Below are 27118 nucleotides of genomic sequence, written 5' to 3' on the forward strand. Positions count from 1 at the left end.
GGGAAAAAGGCACACTCATACGTTGCTTGTGAGTGCAACTACTCTGGAAAGCAGTTTGGAGATTCCTCAGAAAACTTGGAATGGAGCCACGGTTTTGACCCAGTTATCTCACTCCTCAGTATAACCTAAAGGACTTAAAAACATCATACTACAGTGATGCAGCCACATCAGTGTTTATAGCAGCTCAATTTGTAATAGCCAAGCTAGGGTACCAAACTAAGTGCCCTTCAACAGATGAATGGATAAAGAAAGTGTGTTATGTATGCATAATGGAAGATTATTTGGCCATAAAGAATGAAATTATGGCATTTGCTGGCAAATGGATGGAATTGGAGTCTATCATACTAAGTGAACTAAGCCAATCCCAAAGTACCGAATGTTCTCTCTGATATGTGGATGCTGACTCACAGTGGGTTGGGGGAGAGATTAAAAATTCACTGAATTAGCGAAAGGGCAATGAAGGGAATGCAGGGGGATGGGAATAGGAAAGTCAGTAGAATGAATCAGACCTGACCTTCCTATGTTCATGTATGAATACACAGTTAGTGAAACTCCACATCATGTACAACCACAAGAATGGGATCCTAATTAGAATAAGTTACACTCCATGTATGCATAATGTGTCAAAATACACCTTACTGTCATGTATATCGAAAAAGAAAAAAAATTTAAAAGTGAGAGAAAAGAGTCAGCCTTTGCAGAATTTCTGCCTCCCCCTGTGTGACTTTCTCCATCTCAGAATTTCTGACCTCCTTTTTCAGATGCTGTGGTAGCTGTAAAGTTTGTTCTTTGATTCTTTAAGACAGTAAGACTGGTTTTACTGTTTCAGTCACTCAAATTAGCATAGTCTGAGACCAACACTCAGACAAAATCAATGCCATTTCTTTTTTCAAAGAGGACTTCTTTTTAAAGTCCTCTGTAGTTTCTGCTTGATTTAGATTGTTTTCCAGGCAGTTATTCTTATATTTAATCTAGAATTGATAGTCATTATCTGTGGTATGGTTGATCTAGGAGCTAAACCTCCATTACCTAAAGATTATTTGGCCATAATTACTGAGAGCCAGAAGTTGTAGTCCTAAATCATTTTTATGTGTTCCTTTTGTAGTTACCACAATTCCATGTAGTTACTTCTACAGGGCTGCTGGGTATGGTGCTTCTGATCTCTTTTAAACAGGTAGTATGGCTGTTTGGGCTAGGTGTTTCATGGGAGTTTCACTTCTATACCCCCGTCTCCCATAGTCCTAGAATCATGTCTCCTAACAGTCATGTGGGGGAACAGAACTGTTACCCCAGCCTTTTATCGAAAATAAAGACCTCCTTGGGTTCCTCCAGCTTCAGCTCCTGTGCACCCACCTGACTTTAGTTCCTTTCTCTTTTCTTGAACACTGGTGATCCTCATTATTATTTTTGTTGCTACCACTGCTGTTATCCTTGACTACATATTTTCTAAAAGCAATTACAATTTACTCAGCAATCCCGTGTTTGCAATAGAAGGGGGTCATACATATTCACTTAATCTATTTCGTTTCCAGAGTTCACAACAGTGTTTTCTATAATGAGTAACACTGGACCATCCCCAGAATCCCGCCCGTGCTGCTGCCTCTTCCTGTGCATAAGACAGTTGATTGGCATGGATATGTGAACTCTGGGCCCAGGTCTTACAGCTCTTAGAAAGTGGGATGGGAGGGTGGGGGGAGAGCTCATGGGAGCAGCTAAGGTTATTTAGCGTATGATATACCTGGAGCTCAATTTCACATTTTGGGAAACTGAGACTTAGATATAAGCCACTTGTGTCTGCATAAGGAACATTAGGTTTTCAGGTCGTTTGACTCAAAATCACATACCTACCCTGGTACTATGCTGCCTCAACAAACGTTATTTTGTAATTAGGTAGATGATTTAAAAATTGAGAATTTGTTGTGTCTAGTAACACTTGTGAAAAAATTTGAGCATTAGTTAGCCCTGGAGATTGTCTGGAGGTATTACACCTGTGCATCTGCCAGGTTGATTTTTCTCATAGGTGAAGTCAGCTATTTTGCCTATGGGCTATCTTGTGTGATATTGAAAACACTGTGCTTCCTAAACACATGCCAACAGGAGTTGTTTGCCCATTGGTTTGAAGGAAAATGAGAGAGAGGAATCAGATTTTAGTTACCCACTACTGGAGATTGAACCCAGGGTGCCTTACCCCTGAGCTACACCCGCCAGCCCTTTTTATTTTGAGACAGGGTCTTGCTAAGTTGACCATGCTGGCCTCAAACTTGCAATCTTCCTGCCTTAGTCTCCTGAATTGCTGAGATTACAGGCATTACACTGTGCCCAGAATCTGGGAAGAATTTTAGTGATAAAGTCTATCTGAAGGAATGGAAGTTCTTCTAGTTAAGTGGGGCTACCATCATAAGAGCAAGACCAGTTTTAAGAAAAAGAAACAATAGTGGAAATGATGGAATTAAAACTCTTAAATATCTATAGCTTCTTGATCATATTTCCAAAGTAACATTGTGTTCCATAAAACAGATTTTATTTAGTATTCAGAACAGTGAAAGAAATGTTTTTCTTTGTCATTTTAATACAAATGAACCCTATTGGGAAAATATTTATCTTGCCCATATATTGCTCACTCATGGAATCAGTGGTGGTCTCTGCTTTAGTGAGACATTTTTCTTACTTTGCTTAGCATGATTTATCCACCAGAATGAAGTTTGTTCCTAAAGTGTACATGCAGTTAATGTCCTCTCGTAAGTCACAATATGTGAATAGTCTATCATTGCATATACAAAATTAAATATTCATTTAACATTGAAGGACATTTTTTGAAATCCAATTCTTTCTTTTCCTCATCAATCTTTTTCTATAAAGAATCTTCTCCCCTGAGATTTTTATTGATTGAAGTCAACCCAGTGGTTGTACAAAGTCTCTCTCTCATTCCTAATAAACTTATTATCAAGTTTTGAAATTAGGAGCGGCCCTTCCTTGTTTTCTCTTCAAACACACATTCTCATGTGCGTTGTCATTAATAGAGGTGGGAATAAGGCTTCTGTGTTGGCTCAGACTCCTTATCTACATACCCCTGGCATTGAGGCTGGGTTTTCATCCTCTGGGTGGGGTAGCTTAGAATGTACTGTTTTTTTTGTTTGTTTGTTTTTGTTTTTTCCCCTAACATACAGTAATGCTGAGAGAGGAGTTTTCTGGGTAGTATTGTATCTATTATAAAGCCCTCCACACAGATAACTGCTGAGGAAGCTGAGCGCTAACTAAAGTAACTTTGCTCAGGTTAGTCAAGTCAAAAACAGGAACAAACCGGGTAGCTGTGTGACCTTGGGCAAGTCACCTGTGTTAATTAGCTTTTCATCACTGTGATCAAAATATCTGACAAGGACAATGTGGAGGAGGAAAAGTTTATTTTGGCTCATGGTTTCAGAGGTTTACTCTGGTGGCTGATGCCATTGCTCTGGGCTCATGGAGAGGCAGCATATCATGGCAGAAGGGAGGCAGCGGAGGAGAGCTGCTCAGCCCATGGTAGCCAAGAAGCAGAGAGAGAGGAGGAGGGACTAGGGAATTTGTCCTCTTTCAGATTACACACCCAGTGACCCACTTCCTTCAGCCACACCATGCCACCCCCAGCCCTTCAGTTACCACCCAGTCAGTCCATTCAAACCAGGACAAACTGATTAGGTCACAGCAATCATTTTATCTCTGGCATAACACAGGAGCTTTAGGGGGCACCTCATATCCACACCATAACCTCACCCAACTTGTCTGTGTTTTCTGTTTCCTTGTTTATAAAAAAGGGATAAGAATAGCAACCACTTGATGGGTCTATTGTCAGGCTCGACAGAGTTAATGTGCTCAGAGTACCCACATTTCCTGCCTGGCCTACTGAAAGCACAATGCAATTTTCTTTTTGATTATTACTGTAACTTTAACACAAAATGGATTTCTGCAGGGGGCAGGATAGTTCAGTGGAGAAAACACAGGCTCAGGAATCCTGATCCCAGCCCTGTGCTAGCACAAGTTTCCTGCCTAGAGCTGAGCTGGAGTGACAGGGCGGGCATTATGGGAGTTGTTATATTCCAGGACAGCCGAAGTGAGAGATGAAGAGAAGAGACAGGGAAGAGTGCAAGGAGTGTGTTGCCTGACTGTCAGAGTGTCCCAAGAAAAGCAGCTGGGTGCTCAGCCACAGAGGACTCTCTCTGGGTGAGCCGTGTGGCACCCAGGGCTCACTAGTCAGGGAGGAGAAGGGAGAAACATCCTTCTGCAGCAGCTTAACTTGCCCTGTCCCACAGGTTGTGTAACTTGGTCCCCCATGTTCCCCCTACCCACACAAGCAACTCCAGAGGAAGCAAGATCACGTGGCTCTGGTGCAGCCTGTCATCTGAACCCAAGGCCAGGATGAGCTAGTGCCTCTGTGAGTCTGGACAGAGGTCAGTGGAACATGAGAGCTGTGTTCTATGCTGTGGCGGCTGTGCTGAAGCCCTGCCCTCTCCCAGGAGGAGGGCATCGTGTTGGTGGTATTGGGATAAGAGTGGCTTTGACCAGGGGTCTCCATGAGCAAGGGCCAGAGAGGCTGCTGGGACTGAACCCATGGGGGAGGCCCACTCAGTGGAACCAGTCCTTCCACACACAACGGTGCAGCCCCAGGGTGTTGCTGTGGCCCTGTATCCTGGATTCCAAAAGGAGATTGCTGTGAGGATTAGAAAGTAATACACATGATGCCTGTAATGTGTCTTTCAGTGCAGGATATGCCTAACCACCAATATTTGAAGTAGATGTCAGTTTCCTTTAACACTTATATCTGCCTCTTGAAACAAAGCCTGAATTCAGAGAGACGACAGATTAACTGCAACAGATGGTACTGCTGCAAAGAGGGTGACATTCAGTTCTAGGCTGTATCAAAAGAAATTACTAAGAAAGCTCATATCAGAGATAACAGAGGCCTTGGATGTTTCTAAAAGCCGACACAAGGAGGTCAAGGGATTCAGGGAAAATAATATGAATCAAGAAATAACTCAAGCAGCCAGGTACAGTGGTGCAAACCTGTGATCCCAGTGGCTTGGGAAGCTGAGGCAGGAGATTGGCAAATTTGAGGCCAGCCTCTGCAGCTTAGTGAGTTCCTGTTCCAAAGTAAATAATAAAAAGCTCAGTGGTAGTATACCCCTGGGTTCAGTCCCCAAAATGAAGGGAGGGAGAAAGGGAGGGAGGAAGGAAGGATGGAAGGAAGGAAGGAAGGAAGCTAGCTCATGCAAACAAGATGTCAGTTATATCCCAGTTGAGTACTGGGTGGGGAAACAACTGTGTGGAAGGTTGTCTTTTCTAGAAACAATGACATTTCATGCAACTGATTTGCACTTCTGTGTCATAAAGCTGCTCTAGTTTCTTGGGTTATTATTAAATGGCCATAAGGATCATTATTAGAAGTATCTGAATAACATACTAGTCAAAATTCACTAATGGCAGATATTATGGAAAGTTTAAGAACCATGTAGACATCCTGCTTTATGTCACTAGAGATCAGTTGTTGGTTTTAGCTAGTGAAAAGAGTGAATATGACTTCCAACTTCTGGTCTGTGGGCACTGGGAGTTCAGATAATTTAGTGCCATCATCTCAGATCTCAACTCCTTGGGGAGAAAAGCAATATGACTCTTAGCCCAATTGGAGGGTTTGATATGAAACCAGAAGGAAGGATACCAAGTGGAAGACGGCAGGGCTCTGGGGTCCTGAGACGAGATTAGATGTGGAGCTCAGCAGGAGGGTGGTGTTTGAGAATCAGTGCCTCTCTTAGAACCATAGCCGCAACAGCAAGCTAGACTCCCTGGCCATGAGCAGGAGAGGGGCGCCGTGACTCCACATCACAGCATCTCCTCACCTTGGTACAGAGGCAGGCGGAAGATAGGTAGAACAGGCATGTGGCTTGCAGATGGGCCTGCGCTGGGCTGAGAGCTGGCTACTGCCTCTCTGGCTGACATCTAGGCCAACCTGTCTCATTATCTATAAAGTGGGGATAGTGGTAGAATGTCCCCATGAAGTCATTGTCAAGATTACATTGAGAAGATGCTTGAGAATCCCTGGACAAAAACCTGGCTCGCCTGGCTCTGGTAGCAGTTGGCTGTGTTAGTTGTGATGGCTTTGGCTGCCTCTCTCTTTCTTTCATGTTCCGCTCCTCTCAGGGGTTCTTTCAACCAGCAGCCTTTCACATCTGAGCGCATCTGTGGGATCTGAGGGGAACAATACCTCTTTGTGTTTTGCATTGACCAACCTGCAGCTGACAGGTTTCTCTGTGGACAGCTCACTGATTAATTGACTTAATAACAAATATGTGCTGAGCGGGTGCTCAGCAAGGTGTCCATGGTGAATGGCACGGCTCTGACCCTCCTGCCCTAGGAATGTCCCTGTCTTATGCGGGGATGGTTGTGTCAGCACATCATACATGAGCACAGCTCAGGGGATAGGGCTTTTTAACCTAAGGGTCCCAAGAAGACAACCATAGGCCTATAAAAATTTATGCAAAATGTTGTGCATGAGTGCACACTTATTTTTGGGGGGTGGCTGTGGACTAGTAGGTATCATCAAAGTCATACAACTAACTAGACCCCAAAGGAAGCAGGAGCCAAGGTAGAGGAACAAGTAACGATGTGTGTAAAGAAGGAATTGCATAACTGGGGGAGGTGTAGGGGGCGAAACCAGAGAACTGGGCAAAAAAAGGAGTGGCACCCAGATCTGCCTGGTGACTGCCATCCTTGATTGAGTTTGCAGGGGACGGCCTACTGGGTTCTCACAATTTGTGTGGTGTAGTTCAGAAATGGCAGGACTAGTTGAATGGGAGAACTCCATTCATGAAGTAGCCCAACTGGAAAGACAGCTGCTAGACTGTTCAAGGAGCTAAATGAGAGATAACAGTACCACCTAGCAGGCCAGCCTGAGGAACACTGAAGTGACGGAAACTCACCTTTCAGGGGCCACCTTTCAATTGTATTAAAGGTGATGCTGGCAACCCAGATCACCTTGGATATTCATCCGTTCCCACATGACTTCTCAAAGCTTCCTAAGAGCGGAGATCCAGGTGGCACCATTTCCAATTCACAGAGGGGACACTGACCCTCTGGAGCTGGTGATTGCCTCAGGTTACACCGATAGTAAGCACAGAACTATCCTAGGGCAGCCAACCTGCCTCCTATACCACTGATGTCTAATTTTCTGAGTGAGCACAGTACATAATGGGCCCTCCATTTGTATTTGTGGAAGTGATTTTTTAAAATTTAAAAATCCAAGGAAATGTCAACAGATTTTTTAAAAAATTGTGTTATTTTTCTCTAAATAAATAGTCTGAAAAGTAAAATATGGTAATATCATTTACTTTGTTCTAAGTCAGCTAAATTAAAAAAATATTTACCCAAGACTTACTATATCACTAGAGACTGAGTTTAGTACTTAAATCCACATTTATGATTTTTATACTTTAGGGAGCATCAAGTTTGTTTTAGAAAAAAATCTTCTGTATAATACATATATAAGCTCCAGTTAGTTTCATCATAATAAAATATGGGAAAACAAGAAATCCCTACAAATCAGTCTGGTTTAAAATGGTTTCATTATAATTCTTTTCACATTCATACATCATGATATGATTTTTTGGCTTAGAACTCTTCTTGTGTTTATTCCTCCTGGTAAGCACAAGTAACGCATAGGGAAAAAATATAGGAGAACTTCACATATTACTTAGGGAAGCAAGAAGTAAGTCACAATTATGTTCACAGAATAAATGCTGGAGTTCTGTTGTTATTGCTGGTTTTAGGGAAGTTTTTTAAGAATAGATAAAGTAGGTGTAAAAGACTCTTGGTGGCCAGCCCTTCCCTCCACCCCATTCTCATTGCTGGTTTGTTAAGTAGCTGAATTTCAGAGGCCTGTTCAGTAGGGTCAGTTCCAGCTGCCTCACTTTGCAGCCATATGGCTCTGGGCAAGTTTCCTACCTTCATTCACTAAACTTCTCTTTAAAGTATGGTTAACAGAAAGACCCAGCTGCTAAGATTATTGTACAGATTAAAATAGGTCATATGATTAATCTCTATGTATGGTCCCTGGCATGTTGTACATATTTGGCAAATATTAGCTAATGCCAAAATTTACTTTACTATCAATAATTATCATTGATAATGTTATTACTGTTATTTGGCTCAAGGAATGTTTATGTACTTATCTGTAAAGGAGGATATCTGCTTCTCTTTGATGTTCTGTACTTCCTAATCTTGTTGAAAATTGAGATCAGACACAAATGCGACTTTCCTTTCATCACTGAATAGTAGGAGGTTATTAAATCATCCCTGCAAAGGTTTTAACTTTAATATTCAAAACCAGGGGGGAAAATACCAAAAACCAACCCTTACTTACTTCCCACATACAGATGCACATAGAAGTAAAACACAGCTGCTCTTAGTTCTCCATTGGTACCATCTCTTCCTGGTACTGAAAGAGATAAAGATCATGCAGTATAATTTTATAAGGAGGTAACAAAATGAATTGCATTATCTTAAGTGTAAACACTGACGGCCTTATCCCACTGCTGGGTAACGTAGGCCAGGACTCTGGCAGCTGCTTATCCCCCCCAGTATGGATTATTTGAGATGAAAGAAAACATTGACTGATCCATGACAATTTGACAACATAGGAGTGTACATGTAGGTACAGCTCCGTATTCAAGGACATCAGCAACTCAGTTGTGGATGGAGTGCAGGCAGCAACGGACAAACCACATGATGCCTTTTCAATTGTTACGTGGTGAAGGCTTTGGGATCACATGAGCAGATCTGCAGACCCTCTGAGCCCACTGAGATCTTACACTGTGAATCATAAAAATTCAGAAAGATGTCAGGACATGTTGCTTCCATTATCGTAATGACAGTGGGATTAATGTGATCCTTTCCAACATACGGTTATTAAAGTAGAAGTCACCGCTTGTTGTCACAGAACATACGCTTCATAGAAGAGATTAATTTATAACCATAAAATAAAATCAGTAATCATAAGCCTGTATAACTGAGTTTGTAAGATTTTAGAGCCAGTCTTTTTAAAAACTTGACTGTGATATAAACAAAGTGACTGGACAAATAACTAAATCTCTAGAGTCAAGTCTGTTATGCGTACTAAATAACAATCGTGCAAAAATTATGCTTAGCACATAATAAACACTTGAAGATAAATGTTAAAAGGCTGTTAGTATTAAGACTTTTATCCTGTTTCTTTTTCTACTCATCCACAAGTTAATATGCTTTTTTTCTTTTTTTTTAATTGGTTCTTTTTAGTTGTATGTGACAATAGAATTCATTTTGATACAATTTTACGAGCATGGAATATATCTTCTTCTAATTAGGACCCATTCTTGTGGATGTACTCGATGGTGGGCTTCACTTCATGTATTTTCACACATGTACCTAGGAAAATTATGTTAGATTCATTCCATGGTCTTTCTTCTGTTGGAAATAAGATATTTATATTAGCTTGATCAAGTGACTCTATATTATTTATCCCAATTATCTTGTAAGTGCATTTTTAAATTATTTTTAAAAATGTGTGTTAAGGATCTTATGAAAATAGAAGGGAGACCAACAGAGTAGAGGGAGGGATGGAGGAAGGAAGGGTATGGGGAAGTACTGGGGACAAAATCTACCAAATTATGCTATGTCCATGGACGAAAGTCCCACAGTAAATACTGCTATTATGAATAATTATAATGCACTAATTTAAATAACAGTAATAAAAATAGAAAGAGGATTAGCAGAATACTGCAGAATAGAGCAAGAGGATTGGAGGGAGGAGTGGAGGGAGAGAGAAGGTGCCAAGGAACAAGATGGATCGCATTCTGTTATGTGCATGTACAAATATGGCATCATGATTCCCACTATTATGTAAAATTGGAATGCACCAATAAAATTAAAAACAAAAGAATTACATATGACAATAATATAAATTTATCAACATGCATTTTAATGTTAGAACTTTGTTTAAAAGGAAGGTCATTTGCAATAACCTTGTATTTCTTTGCTATCCTGAGAAAGTTGGCAAAGTTAAGCATAAGTCTGTTTAATCAATAAAAAAACTAAAATCTATAAAAATTAACAAGTAACAATGATATGATGTAATATCTGACCTGTTTTTCCTTGTCTTATTTCCTCTGAACTTTTAATTACCTTGTATAAAAACCTGGCTTAGGCTTGGCATCTAAAAAGTGTTTCTTTGTTGAATTAAGAGAGAAGGAAATAAATAAATGTTTTAATTGTGTTCAGAAGCAACAGTTCCTAAATGGAGGCTAAACCGACCTTAATTAAATTATTCAGGTTAGAAAACATTCTGCCACCTACTTCTCTTAATCAAGTACAGCACTACTTGGATTAATTTTTTGGGATAGGAGAAGGGTTCAGTTAATTAAACTAAGGGAGGCTGAACAATTTTATGGCACCTTTTTTCTACAGTTAGGGTTTATTATTAAAGGAACGCTAGAGATGAAGTGGTTCAGTCTCCTTAATTTATGGATAAGGAAACAGAGACCCTGAGAATTGAAATAGCTTTGTCCTGTGGAGACTGAGCTGCAGGGGAATTTTCAGTTCTTTCCATTAATAATCATATCTCTCTCTCTCTCTCTCTCTCTCTCTCTCTCTCTCTCTCTCTCTCTCTCTCTCTCTCTCTCTCTCTCTCTCTCTCTCTCTCTGTCGTACTAAGGATTGAACCCAGGGGCTTAAGTAAAAATAAATAAATAAAGAGGGCTGGGTTCAGCCCTCTTTATTTATTTATTTATTTTAAATATTGAGAAAGGGTCTCTCTAAATTGCTGAGATTGGCCTTAAACTTGTGATCCTCCTGCTCAGCCTCCCAAACTGCTGGGATTACAGGCCACCACACCTGGCTAGAATCATCCCTTAAAGGGATTTGTCTCAAGATGCTTGTTTATGTTAACATTTCCCTCTATTCCAGACACTAACGTATCTCAAAAAATAGCAAGATAAAGACTGGTTGAAAACCTTGACTTTTGGTTCAGAGAAACCTGGATTGAAATCCTTCCTCCACTATCAAGCATTGGTCAAGTAATCTAATCTCTCTGTGTCTCAGTTTCCTTATCTATAGAGAGAGGAAGACAAAGTCTTGTCATCTTCAAGATAAAAATAGCAAGCCTTCAGTGGTTTATTATTAATGGTCAACATAATAGCTTCTATAAGGATTACCATCAGCTGAGTGCATGCAAAGATAATCTTATTTTGCTATTAGCAGGCTACAAGTTTGGCTTCAAGTCTCCCTACAGCCAACATGGAAAGATAGAAATGATTAATTATACAGTTCACAGGAATTTAGATATAAGAACCCTGCTAAGGATCTTCACCTTGGTACCTTCCATCCTCAGGAAGACCTTGGATGTGGCCAGTGGTGAACTAGGGGTATTACCCTCACTCACATCAGGTACTCCTTAATCACAGGCACTGGCCTTATTCCCCTTCATATTTTCATTCCTTGAGTCTCACGTATGGTGGATGCTTAGTTAATGTTTGCAATTTGCAATAATTAATGAACATCTGCGAAAGAATTACCTGTATGAGAGCCCTTCCATTTAGAGCTTGGTTGTGACAGAGAGATTATTTCTATATAAAGCATTATAGAATTTTCATCCAACTCTGAGGACAGTGCTGAAGACTTAAATCTCAGTATTTTAAATGAAAAATAAAATCTATATGAACTCTTCTTCTCTGGGTACTGGTGTGCAGTGACTTGTGTTATTAAATGTCAGGATGAAATAGAACCAGTTTTCTTTTTTAAAAAAGGAGAGAAGTGTAATTCTAGCACTTCAGGTATCTTTAGGAGCAGGGATATTAATCAATTTCCTTTCAAGACACGTACATCATTTTACCTCATGCAAAGTCATGACCAAAACCTCATATCTCAAAGAGGTAGTATACACTGCTTGGAGCATCACCAACCGAGAAAATATAGAAAGATTATGTTATCATAAAAATGTTTCCACATCTACATATTTAGATATGTGAAGTACCCTAAATTTTCTTTAGGGAATGTCGAAAGTTTCTTCTTTTACATGATTTTTTTTTCTTTTTGTGTATTTATTATAGCTAAGAAGTACTTTATTTTCTTGGAATAAGCATTCCCAAATTGATCTCCTTTACATCTCTCTTCATTTATCCAAGTTCATAAAATTGTATGAGAGAAATGTTGGCACGTATTCAATGTGGTATTTCTTTTTCTTTTTTGTTTACACTTAAGTATTTCTCTCCATTTTAACTTACAAGCTAGGAGTCCTTTAAATGTTAAGCAGGAAGGTAATTGAAAGGTCGTTTGGGGTAACTGGGGTTCACACTGGAAGCTGACTTGCCTCCCGGCACTGTAGGTAAGCCAGGATTCAAATTGTGCTACGGGGTTTTCCTAGACCAAAATGTAATTATGGAACCCTTTTGCTTCTTTCTCAGCCCCATTGCTTTTACCCCGTCTGAAGTTAACATGTCCCTGAAAAATGAGCCAAGGGTAAATACCTCTGCACTGCAGAAAATTGCTGCCGACATGAGTAATTTGATAGAAAATCTGGACACGCGAGAACTCCACTTCGAGGGAGAGGAGGTGGAATACGATGTGTCTCCCAGTGATCCCAGGACTCAGGAAGGTAAAGCCTGCTGATCTCAGGGAGGAGGGAGCCCGTCAGGGTTGGTTGGCAGAGCACAGTTTGCAATAACCAGCAAATGATCCGTCTTCTTTCCTGAGATCAGAACCCAGGGCTGCGAATCGTCCCCTAAAAGGCTTACTTATTTTAGCAATTGATTCTCGAAAGGAGGCCTGTATAAGGCAAGTCCTCCTACTGTCGCGTGTTGGAATAACCTTGTCTGCGTATTTATTTTTTAGGGTGTATCCCCTTCTCTGCAATCTATAGCACTCAAGGATTTAAGGAGCCTAATATCCAGACGTATCTCTCCGGCTGTCCAATAAAAGCACAAGTTCTGGAGGTGGAGCGCTTCACGTCTACCACAAGGGTCAGAGCGCTTAAGAACTTACCTTTTGTGGATACGTGTGAATTGCTGCGTTGACTTCCACTTTCCTTCCTCCCAGCTAGGACCATATTCTTTAGGATTTTGTTTGCCTTGTTTCCAAGTCCTCGTCTCCTAGGATTTTGCCTCCTTCTTATTTAATCGTTATTCACATACTCCTTTCTCCCCATTCTGGACAATATTCTTTTTGGCATTGAAGGCAGTTTATTAATTTAAATTGCAAGGTGCCTCTCTGAGCCTTCCTGTTTCATTTAGGTTTTTCAAGCATATCCATCTAGCTAGAATAACAAGTATAAGTCAGGGAAAAGTTTAGTTTGCCTAATGCTTGTTTAGCAAGAAAATGCTTATTCTACTTGACTCTTAAAAAAAAAAAAAAAATTACTGGGTGCAGTGGCACACACCTACAGTCCCAGCAACTTGGGAGGCTAAGACAGGAGAATCAGAGTTCAAGGCTGGCCTCAGCAACTTATGGAAACCCTCAGCAACTTAGACCCTGTCTCAAAAATTAAAGATTAAGAAAGGGCTGAGGATCTGACTCAGTAGTTAAGCACCCCTGCGTTTTAAAATCCAGCCCCAGAACAAAACAAACAACACAAAACATGATTCAAATTGGCCAGTGCTGTTACCCAGAAGCACTGCTGAGGGAATTCTACTCATGGACTCTGCCTCTCCTTTTTTTTTTTTTTTTTCCCCTGAGGCTTCGTCCTTTAGTCCTCATTCACATCTGTTTTCACTGAGCAGTGACAAGACCTTAGAGTAAAATGCCTTCACCAGGTCAACCCTAAACCTGAACTCTTGCTCACGTGCTCACTCCCAACGTACACCCACCTTGCTGTTCCACCTGAGGTTTTAGGCTTTTCCTGTGCTTTGGGTCCATGCCTCTCTGAGCATCTCTGAGATGACCTTTGCCTCGTATTTCACCTGTCTGTGTTTAGATTGAGAGGCAATAATGTGTAAGGGGTAAATGTGTACCCTCTAGAGCCAGAGTGCAGGGCCAGTTACTGTCTTTGCTTTGTGATCTTAAGCAAGTCACTTCACCTCTCTGTTTCCTCATCTGAATAATATTAATAGGTAATAATAATAATACATAGTATTATGTTATCCAAGTATATACTGTATACTCTGTACTGCAGCAACTTTCTCTCCCCACCCTTTCTGAGTACCGGTAGTACCTCAGGGCAGGTGAGTAGCATAGATGAAGGCAGACCTCACAGTGTGTTTCAGAAGGAGCAGGAGGGGGAGAAGGCTTTTTTTTTTTTTTCTTCAAGGACAGAATGGTCTTAAGGTGGTGGTCCTGGCATCTACCACCTCCTGCTTCCCTCTCACCTCCACTGGTTGGTTACCTGTTCACTGATTGTACTTGTGGTCTAGATCCCCTACTGCTAATTAGCGCCTTTACTCATTGTCTGGTTTCCCTGGTTTCTGGAATCCTCTGTGTCTGTGTGTGTAAGGATTTGTAGGACTACGGTGTGATCCAAAGTTTGTCTTGTGTGATTTATCAGTTGGCTGTTTAAGAGAATATTATTTCTGTAATCAGTTGTTTTTGAGAAACATTTGCTTAAAGTACTCATGCAAAATATGTTACTAATTAATTAGCTATTGTTCATTGAGAGCTTTTGGAGTTTTTATTATCTAAAATATCAACCATTTTTGTTTATCACTGTAGGTGCCAAGTATCAATCTATACACTATTGAGTTAACACATGGGGAATTTAAATGGCAAGTGAAGAGGAAGTTCAAGCACTTTCAAGAATTTCATAGAGAACTGCTGAAGTACAAAGCCTTTATCCGAATTCCTATTCCCACCAGAAGGTAACCATTTCAGAATTCAGATGAAGTTATCCCAGCACACGAATTGAACTGGAGCGTATTTCATTCCTTTTCTAGGTTATCTAGTCCCTTGTTGGTAGATATTTTCAATTAAATAAGCTCTTTTAAAAATAAGACATTTCATGAAATATGAGAGTTACAGTCAAAGAATTCTCTGATAAACGTTTGCATTATGTGTGTGTGTTTTAGACACACATTTAGAAGACAGAACGTCAAAGGGGAGGAACCTCGAGAGATGCCAAGTTTGCCCCGTTCCTCTGAAAACATGATTCGAGAAGAACAGTTCTTTGGTAGAAGGGTAAGTGCTTTTCATTCTTCTGTTGTCTTTGTTTTTTGTTTTTATTGGTTCTTTTTATTTTTAAAATTCTTTTTAGATACACATGACAGTAGAGTGTATTTTGACATACAACATATTATACATACACAATTTTCTGTTGTTTTGAATGTAGTTTTGCACAGTAGAAAGGTGGCACTTAATGAGAAATGAAGGGGTCTGGCTGCAGTTTCTCTTACCGGTGGTCTTGGTCCTAGCAGGGTTGAGCTTCTCTGGAACCAGTTAGGTATCTCCATCCTCCCAAGCCATCAAGAAGGTGTATCAGCACTGAAGAGTATTTGTTAGTAGCTATGCTATGAAGAAGCTGTCCTCCTCCTAGCACCTCCCTGGGCTTGTTGTGAGTTGAAGATTAAGTGTATAATTGCGGGTTTTGAGATCTACTCTCTTAGAATCATTTATTTCCATCCGTTTGCTTCTGTCTGTGTTAGTTCATTTTAAATATCAAATATTGGAAAGTTGCATTGCTCTGCTCCAGGTGGGGCAGTTAGGGTCGAGGAGAGTAGGCTGAACACAGACTCATACACTAGGATAGGAAACTCAGGACAAGGGACACTTCTGCTCACTCAGCTTAGGTTGGTGCTGCAAGGGGTGGGAGATTCGTGGTTTTTATTAGGATATTAATAGGTAATATGTTCATTTCTGTGAATTCTGTTTCATAATCTGAAACTTTTATGTTTCAGAGGGAATTTTTTTTTTTTGTAGTTATCATCTTTAAAATCTTTTTAGGGATCTGGACTAAATATTTTCCAAGAAAACCTAGACATATAAAATTACATAATTTCGGGTTATTGCAGGCACATGAATGAATCCAACTAAAAGTGATTATTCCTGGCACTGGGGTTGTAGCTTAGTGGTAGAGTACTTGCCTGGCACCATGAGGGCAGTGGTTTGACTCTCGGCACCACATATAAATATATAAAATAAAGGTCCATCGAAAACTAAAAAAAAAAAAAATGTTTTAAAGTGATTATTTCCACTAACCCTTAATGATTCAGCAAAAAGTTGCTGGATTATGTGTCATGGTCAATACCCTTGACATATGTTACTCCAAAGCTCCAAGCCTATAAACCCCACCTTCCCTCTGCGGAAATGTGTCTGTATGCAGATACATTTTAACATATTTGAAAAATCAAGGTACATCTTACTAGAATATCTATTTCTTTTAACATTTTTCTCCCTTTTTTCTTGAAAACTTTTTAAAAACTGTGCTGAATCTTCCAGTAAGTTAAATGCTAGAATTGAAAATACACAGGTGTTTTGATAAAATCAACGAATGACCTAGAATTACCTACCATGAATAAATCCTGTTCCAATAGCTATAGTTTTCCTAATTTGTCTTTCAGTGGATTCATCACTAATGTATAGAAATGCATTTGATTTATGGGTGTTAATTTTATACCCTGCTACTTTGCTGAGTTCACTTACTAGTTCTAGAAGTTTTCTGGTGGAATTTTTTGAATCTTCTAAATATAGAATCATGTGGTTGGCAAATAGTGATAGTTTGATTTCTTTTCTATTCGTATCCCTTTAATTTCTTTCATCTGTCTGATTGCCCTGGCTAGAGTTTCAAGCACTCTAGGTTGAATAGAAGTGGTGAAAGAGAGCATTGCTGTCTTGTTCCAGTTAGAGGGAATGCTTTCAATTTTTCTCCATTTAGAATAATGTTGGACTTCTGTTTAGCATAGATAACTTTTACATTGTTGAGGTATGTTCCTACCATCCCTAGTTTTTCTAGTGTTTTGAACATGAAGGGGTGCTGTATTTTGTCAAATGCTTTTTCTGCATCTATTGAGGTGATCATATGATTCTTGTCTTATAATTATTGACTTCCACATATTGAAACAACCTTGCATCACTAGGATGAACCCAACTTGATCGCTGTACACTATCTTTTTAATATGTTTTTGTATGCGATTTGCCAGAATTTTATTGAGAATTTTAATGTCTGTGTTCATCAGGGATATTGGTCTGAAGTTTTCTTTTCCTTGAGGTGTCTTTGTCTGGTTTTGGTATCAGGGTGATATTAGCCTCATAGAATGAGTTTGGAAGGGTTCCCTCCATTTCTATTTCATGGAATAATTTGTAGAGTATTAGTGTTAATTCTTCTTTGCAGGTCTTGTAGAACTCAGCTGAGAATCCATCTGTCTGGTCCTGGGTGTTTCTTGATTGGTAGGCTTTTGATGCCATCTTCTACTCCATTGCTTGAAACTGATCTGTTTAAATTGTATATGTCTTCCTGATTCAGTTTAGTTAGATCATATGTCTCTAGAAATTTGTTGATGTCTTTGAGATTTTCTATTTTATTGGAATGTAAATTTTCAAAATAGTTTCTAATTATCTTCTATATTTTAGTAGTGTCTTGTGATATTTCCTTTTTTATCAAGAATTTTAGTAATTTTTTTTCTCTCTCTACATTAGCATAGCTAAGGGTTTATCAATTTTATTTATTTTTTCAAAGAACCAACTTTTCATTTTGTTAATTTTTTGAATTGCTTCTTTTGTTTCAATTGCATTGATTCAGCTAAGGAGAATTAAAAACATATACAGCTCAGGTCTTGTTAGCAATTTATAAAAGACTGGTGCATGTAGAATATTAAGTATCAAGAAGAGATTTAAATACTAATTGAAGAAAAACTATAGAAATAATATTTAATGCCACTCATGGTTCCTTGCCCAGTGATAATATTAGTAAATATTTGAATAACTTCAGAAGTTAATAGTAAATGATGATCTCATCATTGTCACTACTTAAATTTTTCTATGAATATGGCTACATTAACTCTTACCTAAAATATTTGCATTACAGAAACAACTGGAAGATTATCTGACAAAGATATTAAAAATGCCTATGTATAGAAATTATCATGCCACGGTAAGTACACTTCAGTGATTTAAATTTTAAAGTAATTTCTAAAAAGAATAAATTGTGAGCTGAATTTTGGGTAATTTTTTAACATATGTGCTTGCATCCATATCTATATTATTCCTTAAAAACAAATTAATGAATACAAAATTGATTTGACAGCCAGGAATCAGTTTATGGCAATATGATGCTATTTTAAAAATATCAAATGGAACTTAATATGTCTCCAGCAACAGATTTAAGTGAGCCTGAGTGCTACCATAGACTATATTATCTAGAAATCAACCCCGTCCTCCCCCCAGCCGCCTTCTTCCAAAAGGCCTTTTGAGTTCCGGGCACAGGGCAGGGGGGAACATTGAGTAGTAGGTGATGAAAACAACCAAGTGGAGTTGAATACCCAAGACTTTTTGGAGCATATTTGGATGGCCATCTTATTGGCCCCATCTTTTCATGTGAAAGTGAGAAGCCCGAGAAAGCCAGGCTCTTCTTAGGGAAGAGCTCCTAAGAAAAGAGAGGCAGATGGGAATTGGAAATACCCCAGAGACTGAGCTTGGGAGGCAGGCAGCTGGCAAGTAGGAGGAAGCGGGCTTTACGGTGCCGGCACACAACCATCTCTGCCCGCTCAGAGGTCCTTGAGGATGGGGCCATTTTAAAAGATTGACTTTCAGTTTTCCAGGGGTCTGAATAACTGAGAATGTCTATGTGTCGACTGTATTTCTGTAGGGTCAATACATGGTGCAGAACTTAAAAATGAGTAGGTGCACTTGTAACTTGGCCTCTAGTTTAGAGAACACCATCATGTAAATCTGTAAATGAAGGAGGGGTGGATTTAGGAGAGGAATAGAGGACTATGGCCCTGCCCACTTATTCTTTGGAAGCTGGTCCAAAGATGTGCACACCTGCTTCCCTTACACACAGCTGACCCAGAGCCAGGCTGCAGTGCACCTCCGTCAGCTGCTCACACTGGGATCTTTGATGGACTTGAGGGAACCTCAAGCCCTGGAGATGGGTTTTTCTCAAGAAACTCAGCAATTAGAGTTCCATCAGAGGGTCTCCAGAGCAGGATGATGGAGGAATCGGCTCCTTTCTAGGATTTAGAATCTTGTGTGGTTGAAATAATATCACAGGTAAAGGCACTCTGCTGTTGATACTAGAAACATTGCCCTCTGTTGCAGTCTTTGAAATCAGATATGCTGTTTTCTTTAATGCAGAATTATTTAAATGTATACTAATACCTGTATCAATAATCTTCCACTTCTCTTACTTTTCTGCCTTCCTGTGACTTTACTTGTACTATTTCTTTTGGCTTTAAGACAGTACTTGGTGAGTTCATTCTTTTCTTTCCATGTACATTATTACATTTTAGATTCTGATGAGGACTGAAGAATGTTTACATTTTTTAAGTGTTCATTTAAATTACTTTTCCAGTCATAAAAATCTTTTCAGAGTTAGGCCAGATTGTGTTTAGAAGTCCCAGGGTGCCTTATAAATATTTGCTTTGGAGAAGAAAACCTAGTTAGTAACTTGCCGAATACATTATCCCCATCAGAACTGAGGGGATCTCATCTTACTAAGATTATTCCCTTCAACAGCTGAATTCTCTAAAATGATTCAAGCAATGGATACAGTTTGGTGTGCATTAATTCTCTAACATTATTTTCCTTTTATACCAAATTTAATCTGGCCTAAAGACTAGATTTATAGGCCTCCACATCACATTCATAAAATTTGATTGGCATCTGTAATGCCAATTCTCAGTAATTGTGAGAAATTTTTAAAAGCCTGTCTGCAAAAAGCATATTACATGTCATTTTTGTATATGCAGAAATATTGTTTATACTTTAAGAGTATAAAATGAGTCTATTTAAAGCTAATTCAGGTCCTTAAAGTAATAGCATCATGGATCATAGATCAAGGGACTAGATAGGCTATATCCTCATTAACTCTAGATGATCCAGATCTATATTTGGAAACTATACTTTTGACAAATAATTTGGGTGATTCTTATCTGGAGGGTTTGAGAACTAAACTAAAATGCTATGGTCAGCTTTAAAAGGTCTTGATAGAAGTTGGACTACCTTAAAACGTGGAGAAAGATTATTGTGGGATTTGTGTAATAGGATTTACCCAGAAAGAAATGGGTTTAGGCTTCAAAGCAATGACTGTTCAGTTTTCTCAAATGGATTTTGAAATCAGACAAGGACAGTTTTTTCCTCTTCCTTTTATTAAGTCTGTGGTTGGGTGTGCACTTAGCTACCTGTTCTTCCAGGATTATGAAGCCTTCTTTTGTTTTTATTTCCTTTTTTACTCCTTATGGTTGGGATGAACAGAACATCCTAGTGTTCTAGTTGATTCAGCATCACAGTTCCATCCAAGATTATTGGTAATTCATTCAGTTTTCACACTTGTACTTCACTGTCTCACTTGATGTAAATTTGTAAAAGAAGTAGCGCTCGCTATGTATCTGAGTTGTACAAAACAAGAACTCATGCAAGAATTCCTCTTGTGTTTTAAACTAAACCAGTACTAGCTGTAACCAGTGTCCTGTAACTGGGCACTTTAATTAGTTACTGGAAAATTCTTGTCTTCCAGGGAGTTAAAAGGAAGAGGAATAAGGAACAGTAAATTTATTTATTTTTCTTACCTAAGATTAAAATCTGTATGTGGAACAAAATGCACAGTTATCTAGTGCAGTCCCTAAACTGATAGGATCTTATCTTAATCCTAACTTGAAGTAAATCATTTAAATTCTGTGACTCAGATCTTATCTCTTATCTCCAAGATGGTGATTAGTTTGAAATCTTGGTTGAAACCTCCTACAGATCAATAATACTGAGTTTACCTCCATTGTTCATCAGATGAAAAACTTTAACTTGAGTGGAAGAGTAGGGTGAAAGAGTAGGTGAGGAAAAAAGATGCACATGGTTGAATGGCTGCACTTGCAGATTAAGGGAGGTGCTTGCTTTCTCCTGATGGAATCTCAGAAGGATGCAGGACTTAGTCCAGCCTCTACATTTCTCATCAGTGAGATATCTTCTTAGTACCTTGTAGCCATGTTAACTGTTTTATTTGGAAGGCAGCCATTCCTGGAGTACCTGGGCCTCCCGTTCTCCATCACCAGGGGATTGTTTTTCCCAACCCTATCATCTTCCTGTGTCTGAGAATTTCCCACTTGGCCATGTGCTTGAATTTTTGGCTCCCTGAGGAATGGAAGAGGCCCCTGGGAATCATCATCCCCTTATCATTCAAGGATAGGTGGGAAGGACATTGTGATTACTAGGTTGTTTCCAGGTCATTGTTACCCTTAGGTTTGGTTGTTTGCCTCCTGGCATGAAAAATTCCTGCAGCCCTGTTTCTCTAACCTTTTAAGTATCTAATTAGTAGGTCGTGTTGGAATTTTCAACTTGAGACCGCTTTCCACCCATTGCCAAGAACATTTAATTGCATTTTTCACAACTCCTTCTCCAAAACAAAAACAAAAAGATATTGATTGGTACTTTGCATGGTAAATCCCAATGACTACTGTTAGGTTCAACTGCACTTTAAATTCTTATATCTGAAAATCACATGCCCAAATGGAGAATGGAATTCTTATCACTGAAGATGCACTGAGAAGGTTGCACAACATAATCTTTGCAAAATCGCACATTTTGTTCATTAGGTTTCCCCTTGGTTGATGGTAACATATTTACTTTCAGTTGGATAAATCTGTATTTGACCATTATTGCCAAAGGTTTTTCTTTTCTCTGTAATAGTGCTGGTTTCTCTTTAAAATCTTTTTAGTCAAGCTTTACTAAGCCATTAAGATAAATTTTTATTAATGTACAATTAAAATTTTCTACATTACAATGCATATTTTTTTAGATGAGATTTCCCGTACTTAGCAATTTTGTTATATTCTGAAGTTGTGAGTTCCGAATTATTTTCAGAGCTTACTTCTGTTGTCAGTTTGATGATAAGATCAATGTAAATAAGAATATCTAGAAATTAAACAAGTGGTTTCCTTGATCTTTGTTTTTACTTCTTTTCTTCCATTTAGTTATTTGCATAAGTTAATTACATGTCTGTAGTAGTTTCTTCAAATATAAACTAGGATTGACATTATCCTAGAGATAAAATGAGAAGTTATGTAAGAGTCTTAAAACATTTTGGATTCTATGGTTGAGAGTCTGAATGTAATTTCTAATAATCCAAAGGTTACTATATTTTCCAATTAGAAAGTATTTTCACAAATCAGATAAAAAATATATGGTGCTAAATCACTATGTTTTATATAAGAAATGAAATTTAAAGACCTTGACTTTTAAAATTCTTATTTTAAAAAGTACTGTGTGAAGGTATGTTTAATTTGGAAATTTTAAAAGCTATTTAAATCCTCTTTAATTTTTTTTTACAACTTAGGCATAGATTTACTGAATTTTCATCAAACTCTGGACTTATTTTTCAGTTGTCATCTAATATTTATATCCTGTGGAAAAATTTAGAAACTAAGTCTGATAGGTAAATCCTTTTTAATTTTAAAAACCTACTTCAAATAACCTCAAGAAAAGAAAGAAATGCAAACATTCAATTGAACCTCACAATAACTTACTGTTCTGAAATATTTGTAATTTTTTCTTACAAGGTTAATACAAGGCATTTCCAATCAGATATGAACTCTCCAGGAAAACTGTATGCTTCATTTTGTTAATCCCAGTTACAATCCTGGAGCTAGTACCACTTTCTCTGCAATGTCACATCAGACAGGACGTGTTCACCTCCCCCTGTTCCGTAACTTTACAACTGCTTTCATGTGAAACCAGTCGGGTTCTTCCCACAGAACTTTGCTCCAAGTCTAATCTCCCCTCTCCCTACTTCCTGATTGATGCTGGGAGAATATCTTTTTCTGTCTTTGTCTTTCTGTGGACACTGTTATTGGCATGGTCTAAGGTCCACTGGCAGATCCAGATGTACTGTTGGCTGCTTAAAAAGCAAATTTGCAAATTGGGAATGTTACTATTTCTAACTTCAGTTGTTTCAAGGGTTACTTGTAAACCCTGCACATGCGAAGCATAGCGTACTATAAATTTGATTTTCATTCTCTGTTTCCATGTTTACAGCTAGTCCTCAACCAGCTAGAGTATGCAAAGCATTCAATTTGAGCAAGATAAAGGTTGAATGACGTTTTACTTTTTCAATTTAGTTTTGAAGATGCTGACTTTGGTCTCACTCAATACCAACTCTGTCCTTTGCTGATTATGATTCTTAGACAACTTATCTAAACCAGGGGTTGGCTAATTAGAACCCTTGGGCCAAATTGAACCCACTGCCCGTTTTTCTGTGTTCTGTGAGCTAATAATAGATTTTGTGTTTTAAGTTGTTGAAAAATATCAAAGAAGAATAAAACTTTGTGACACATGAAGTTATATTTATAAAAAAGTTTTACTCAACACAGCCACACATTCATTTACGTGTTACTTATGCCTGCTTTCCTCCTCCCATGGCAGAGTGGAGCAGTTGCTGCAGACACTTTATGGCTGTCAAAGTCCAAAATATTTACTGTCTGGTTCTTTGCCAAAAATCTTTGCCTACCCCCTGCTCTTACCTCATTTTCCTCTTCTGTGCGATGGGAAAATAGGAACTGCCTTGAGAGGGGTTTGAGATAATGTGTGAAAACTGCCAAACACAATGCCAACACACAATAAGCTTTCAGTACATGTTAGCTGTGGCTGCTGTCATCATAAAATTTATAGGTTTTAATCCAGTAAGTTTTTGTGAAGGTGGACCTAAAATTCTCTTCCTTTTCAACTCATTAAAAATAATTCTTCCTGTTATGCCTGATGTTGCCCAACTTCTCTGCAACACGCCACACCATTTGATTTCCTCCTACTCTTCTTCACCTTGTTCAGTTGGGCCCAGCTGGACATCCTGTTGCTTTCCTGATCCTTCCGTTCTCTTCCCTTCCTCCCTCCTCTCCTCGTGTTCCTGAACCTGCGCCCACCTCACTGCCTTCACACATTCTTTTCTTTTGTTATTTTGTGCACACTTTGCCACAGAACCGTTTCCTCAAACAACAAAAATGAACACAGAGCAAGATTAGAAGTGAAGTCCCTTCTTGAGTATTTCGTCTCTGCACCCTAGGGCATATACCTCCTTGGCGTGTGCTTCTAATCAGTACTTTCTCAGGGCAGTACCCTTGTTGTTGATCTCTCTAGTCTATAGAGTGTACAGCATTTCACATAGCAGTACCTAATAATGTGTTTTGGTAAACATAATTTCTTTCCTTCCTTCCTTTCTCCCTTGCCATCCCTCCCTGTCTCTGTCTCTCTTGCTCTTTTAACTTTCTAAAATGTGGTTTTTGTTTTTGTTTTTTTTTTACTTTCCAGACAGAATTCCTTGATATAAGCCAGCTGTCTTTCATCCGTGATTTGGGACCAAAGGGCCTGTGAGTTCCAGCATTGGTTGTTTAAAGAGAAGTGTGAAATTTGACATACTGTGACGTTCAATGTGGCAGCATGCCATGGTGATGGAGTGGACTTACCATCAACTTTTTCCCCAGTAGACTAAGGCCAGCTGAGGGGACCTGCTGTACAAAGCAGAGTGTCTGCTTCAGTAGATGATGGTAGCAAGGGCTGCACCATCTTTCCCACGTGCTGACAGCATGTGCTAACTCAGCAGCGCGAGTGTTCAATGCACATAGCAAGTGTGACGCGTGGGAGAACACACTAAAACAAACATGCACGGTCCTTTCTTCCAATCTCTTATGAACGTTTAACAGACACTCATTTTGATGGCTATTAAAAATAACACTCTTTAACACATATGCCGTATAAATGCAAATTTATGCAATAATTATTCCCCTTCACAATATTAGTTCTTGGTTATAGAGAGAGCTTAAATTTTAACTCTGGCTAAGAGCACTGTCAGTCATTGTTTCAAAATTGTTTTGGGTTTTTTTAGACATTGTTATTGCTCCTCTTGTCACATCTTTCTTTCTTTCTTTTTTTTTTTTTTTTTTTTTGTCTTTTTCTTTTTGTGGTACTGAGGATTGAACGCAGGGCCTTCAGCATGGTAGACAAACACTCTATCACTGAGCTACACCCCCAGTCCCTCCTGTCATGTCTTTCAAAATCAAGATATGACCTTTTCCAGAGCTAGTGGCTTTGCTCTGCTTCCTTTGGGCATGGCTCAGTTGCCGGAACTGAGTGGAGGGGTGCAGAAGTGTGCTGGACTCTGCGGGCCAGCATCCCTCCCCCAACCCCAAGTCTCAGCAGCTGGACCAAGGAGAAAAGCGTGGAGCCTTTTAGGTTGTCATAGTGACTGGAGGCAATACTTAGCATTTAGAGCCAGGAGCCAGCATGCCTAAGCTCCCGCATTGTGTCCAAAAGAGCTGTTCAGCCTGGAACACCAAAAGAGGTGTATCTGATCAAGGTGTTTTCAAGACTAGGTGCTTTCAAGAGTACCCAGCCTTATCAGCGTGGCACTAAGCTCGTTGAGGGTGAAGGAGGAAAGAGTGGGGAGGAGAATCATGTGAGAAATGAGACAATTTATTTAGTCCCAAGTTGGGAAGCTGAGCAAGCCAAGTTGGAAGATGGTGGATTAATTTTGTGTCCCTTTCAGAGAAGGTATGATCATGAAGAGATCTGGGGGACACCGAATACCAGGTTTGAACTGCTGCGGTCAGGGAAGAGCCTGCTATCGATGGTCAAAAAGGTAAGAGTTTTGTGTGTATGTTTGTTTTAAAAAACTGGGTGTTTGGGGAGTATTTGTATACTACCTTTAAAATGCATCTGTTTAAAGCCATGGCAGAACAAATTTAATTATATTTTTAAATTCAAGTTCAGGCATCCATTTCCAAATCCTACTCAGAATCAGACTAATAGGCAGAGTATATAAATTTTAGGCCTAAAATCCCAGTGGAGGGGCTGGGAGTGTAGCTCAGCAGTAGAGCATGCACCTGGTATGCCTGAGACCCTGGGTTCTGTTGCCAGCACCAAAAAAATTTTAAAAATTAAAAGGCAAGAAAACCCAGTTGATATAGGACTCCAAAACTGGTCAACCAAAGAAGAGGTTCAAATGACCAAAATAAGCAGATGAAAAGATGCTCAGTCATCCCTAGTCATTAGAGAAATTATACATATTTCAAATCCACAATAAAATACAATGACTATAATGAAAAAAATGGATTATGACAAATGTCATTGAAGATATAAAGAAATTAGAACCCTCAATCATTGCTGGTGGAAATGTAAAATAGTGCAGTCACTTTGCAGAGCGCTTAGGTAGTTCTTTACGTTGTTAAACGTAAGAGTTCCCATGTGCCTATGTGTATATTCAGAATATCTAAAAGTAATATGGGGACCTGCCTCCAACAACATTTATTTAAAATACACCATCACCAGAAAATATCATTAAGTTGGGCCTTTACTTTCTGAGTTTTGAAAGGATAGAAGAAAGGATAGAAGAAATTAGAAGATTAAACTGAATAAAATGGAAAATACTTTGTTATAAAAGGCAATTTTACTAAAATAAAGAAGGAAATAATAGACTAGCAAAAGAATTTGTTTTCAAATAAACCTTCATGGATAAATTGTCCCAGCCCACTGTGGCCCCATGCAGATTCCTTCGACCACTCCCCAGTAGTCATGTGTTCTGCTAAGCCAGCTGCTACTTGTCACCACAGCACTGCAGGCTTGGGCTTTAAGCACTGATGATTCTTTGCCCTAAAACTCTGTGCTGCCAGAGCCCTCCTGCCTGTGTGCAGAGCCAACTGTAAGTGCAAGCAGTGTCTTGGTTACTCCTGACTCCTATCAGTCCCCCACCCTCAGTTGAGATGATTGTGCTATTGTCCTACGCTGTCTCCCAGAGCTGCCTGGCAGGCTCAGAGCCCAGTGGCCCATGATAAAGTGCATGACAACACATCTAGAGGGCTCCCCTCCTGGCTCATTCTTCCTTCCTACCCTGCTGGTGCTTCCTGGTGCCACCTCCTCTAATAAGCTATTCTATACACGTGTCCTTAGAACTCACTTCTTAGTCAAACCAACCTAAGGCAACTAACTACTCAAGGAATGGAAGGCCCTGGTC

At 39.3% G+C, this 27118-nt stretch overlaps 1 protein-coding gene across 3 annotated transcripts in view; it reads left to right on the plus strand.

Annotated features, from left to right (window-relative positions):
• The window catches only part of PLD1 (phospholipase D1), a 209785-nt gene that overhangs the window by 80540 nt on the left and 102127 nt on the right, over positions 1 to 27118 (plus strand). For all 3 annotated transcript variants that reach the window (XM_079155125.1, XM_079155127.1, XM_079155126.1), the window contains 7 exons: positions 12459 to 12649; positions 12886 to 13013; positions 14695 to 14840; positions 15048 to 15156; positions 17999 to 18064; positions 24421 to 24479; positions 25655 to 25747. In XM_079155125.1, the coding sequence (XP_079011251.1) occupies positions 12490 to 12649; positions 12886 to 13013; positions 14695 to 14840; positions 15048 to 15156; positions 17999 to 18064; positions 24421 to 24479; positions 25655 to 25747 (761 nt within the window). In that variant the 5' untranslated portion in view covers positions 12459 to 12489. The remainder of the gene's footprint in view (positions 1 to 12458; positions 12650 to 12885; positions 13014 to 14694; positions 14841 to 15047; positions 15157 to 17998; positions 18065 to 24420; positions 24480 to 25654; positions 25748 to 27118) is intronic.

Source organism: Sciurus vulgaris (genome assembly GCF_902686455.1).
Source record: "Sciurus vulgaris genome assembly, chromosome: 10".
Classification (NCBI taxonomy): Eukaryota; Metazoa; Chordata; class Mammalia; order Rodentia; family Sciuridae; genus Sciurus; species Sciurus vulgaris.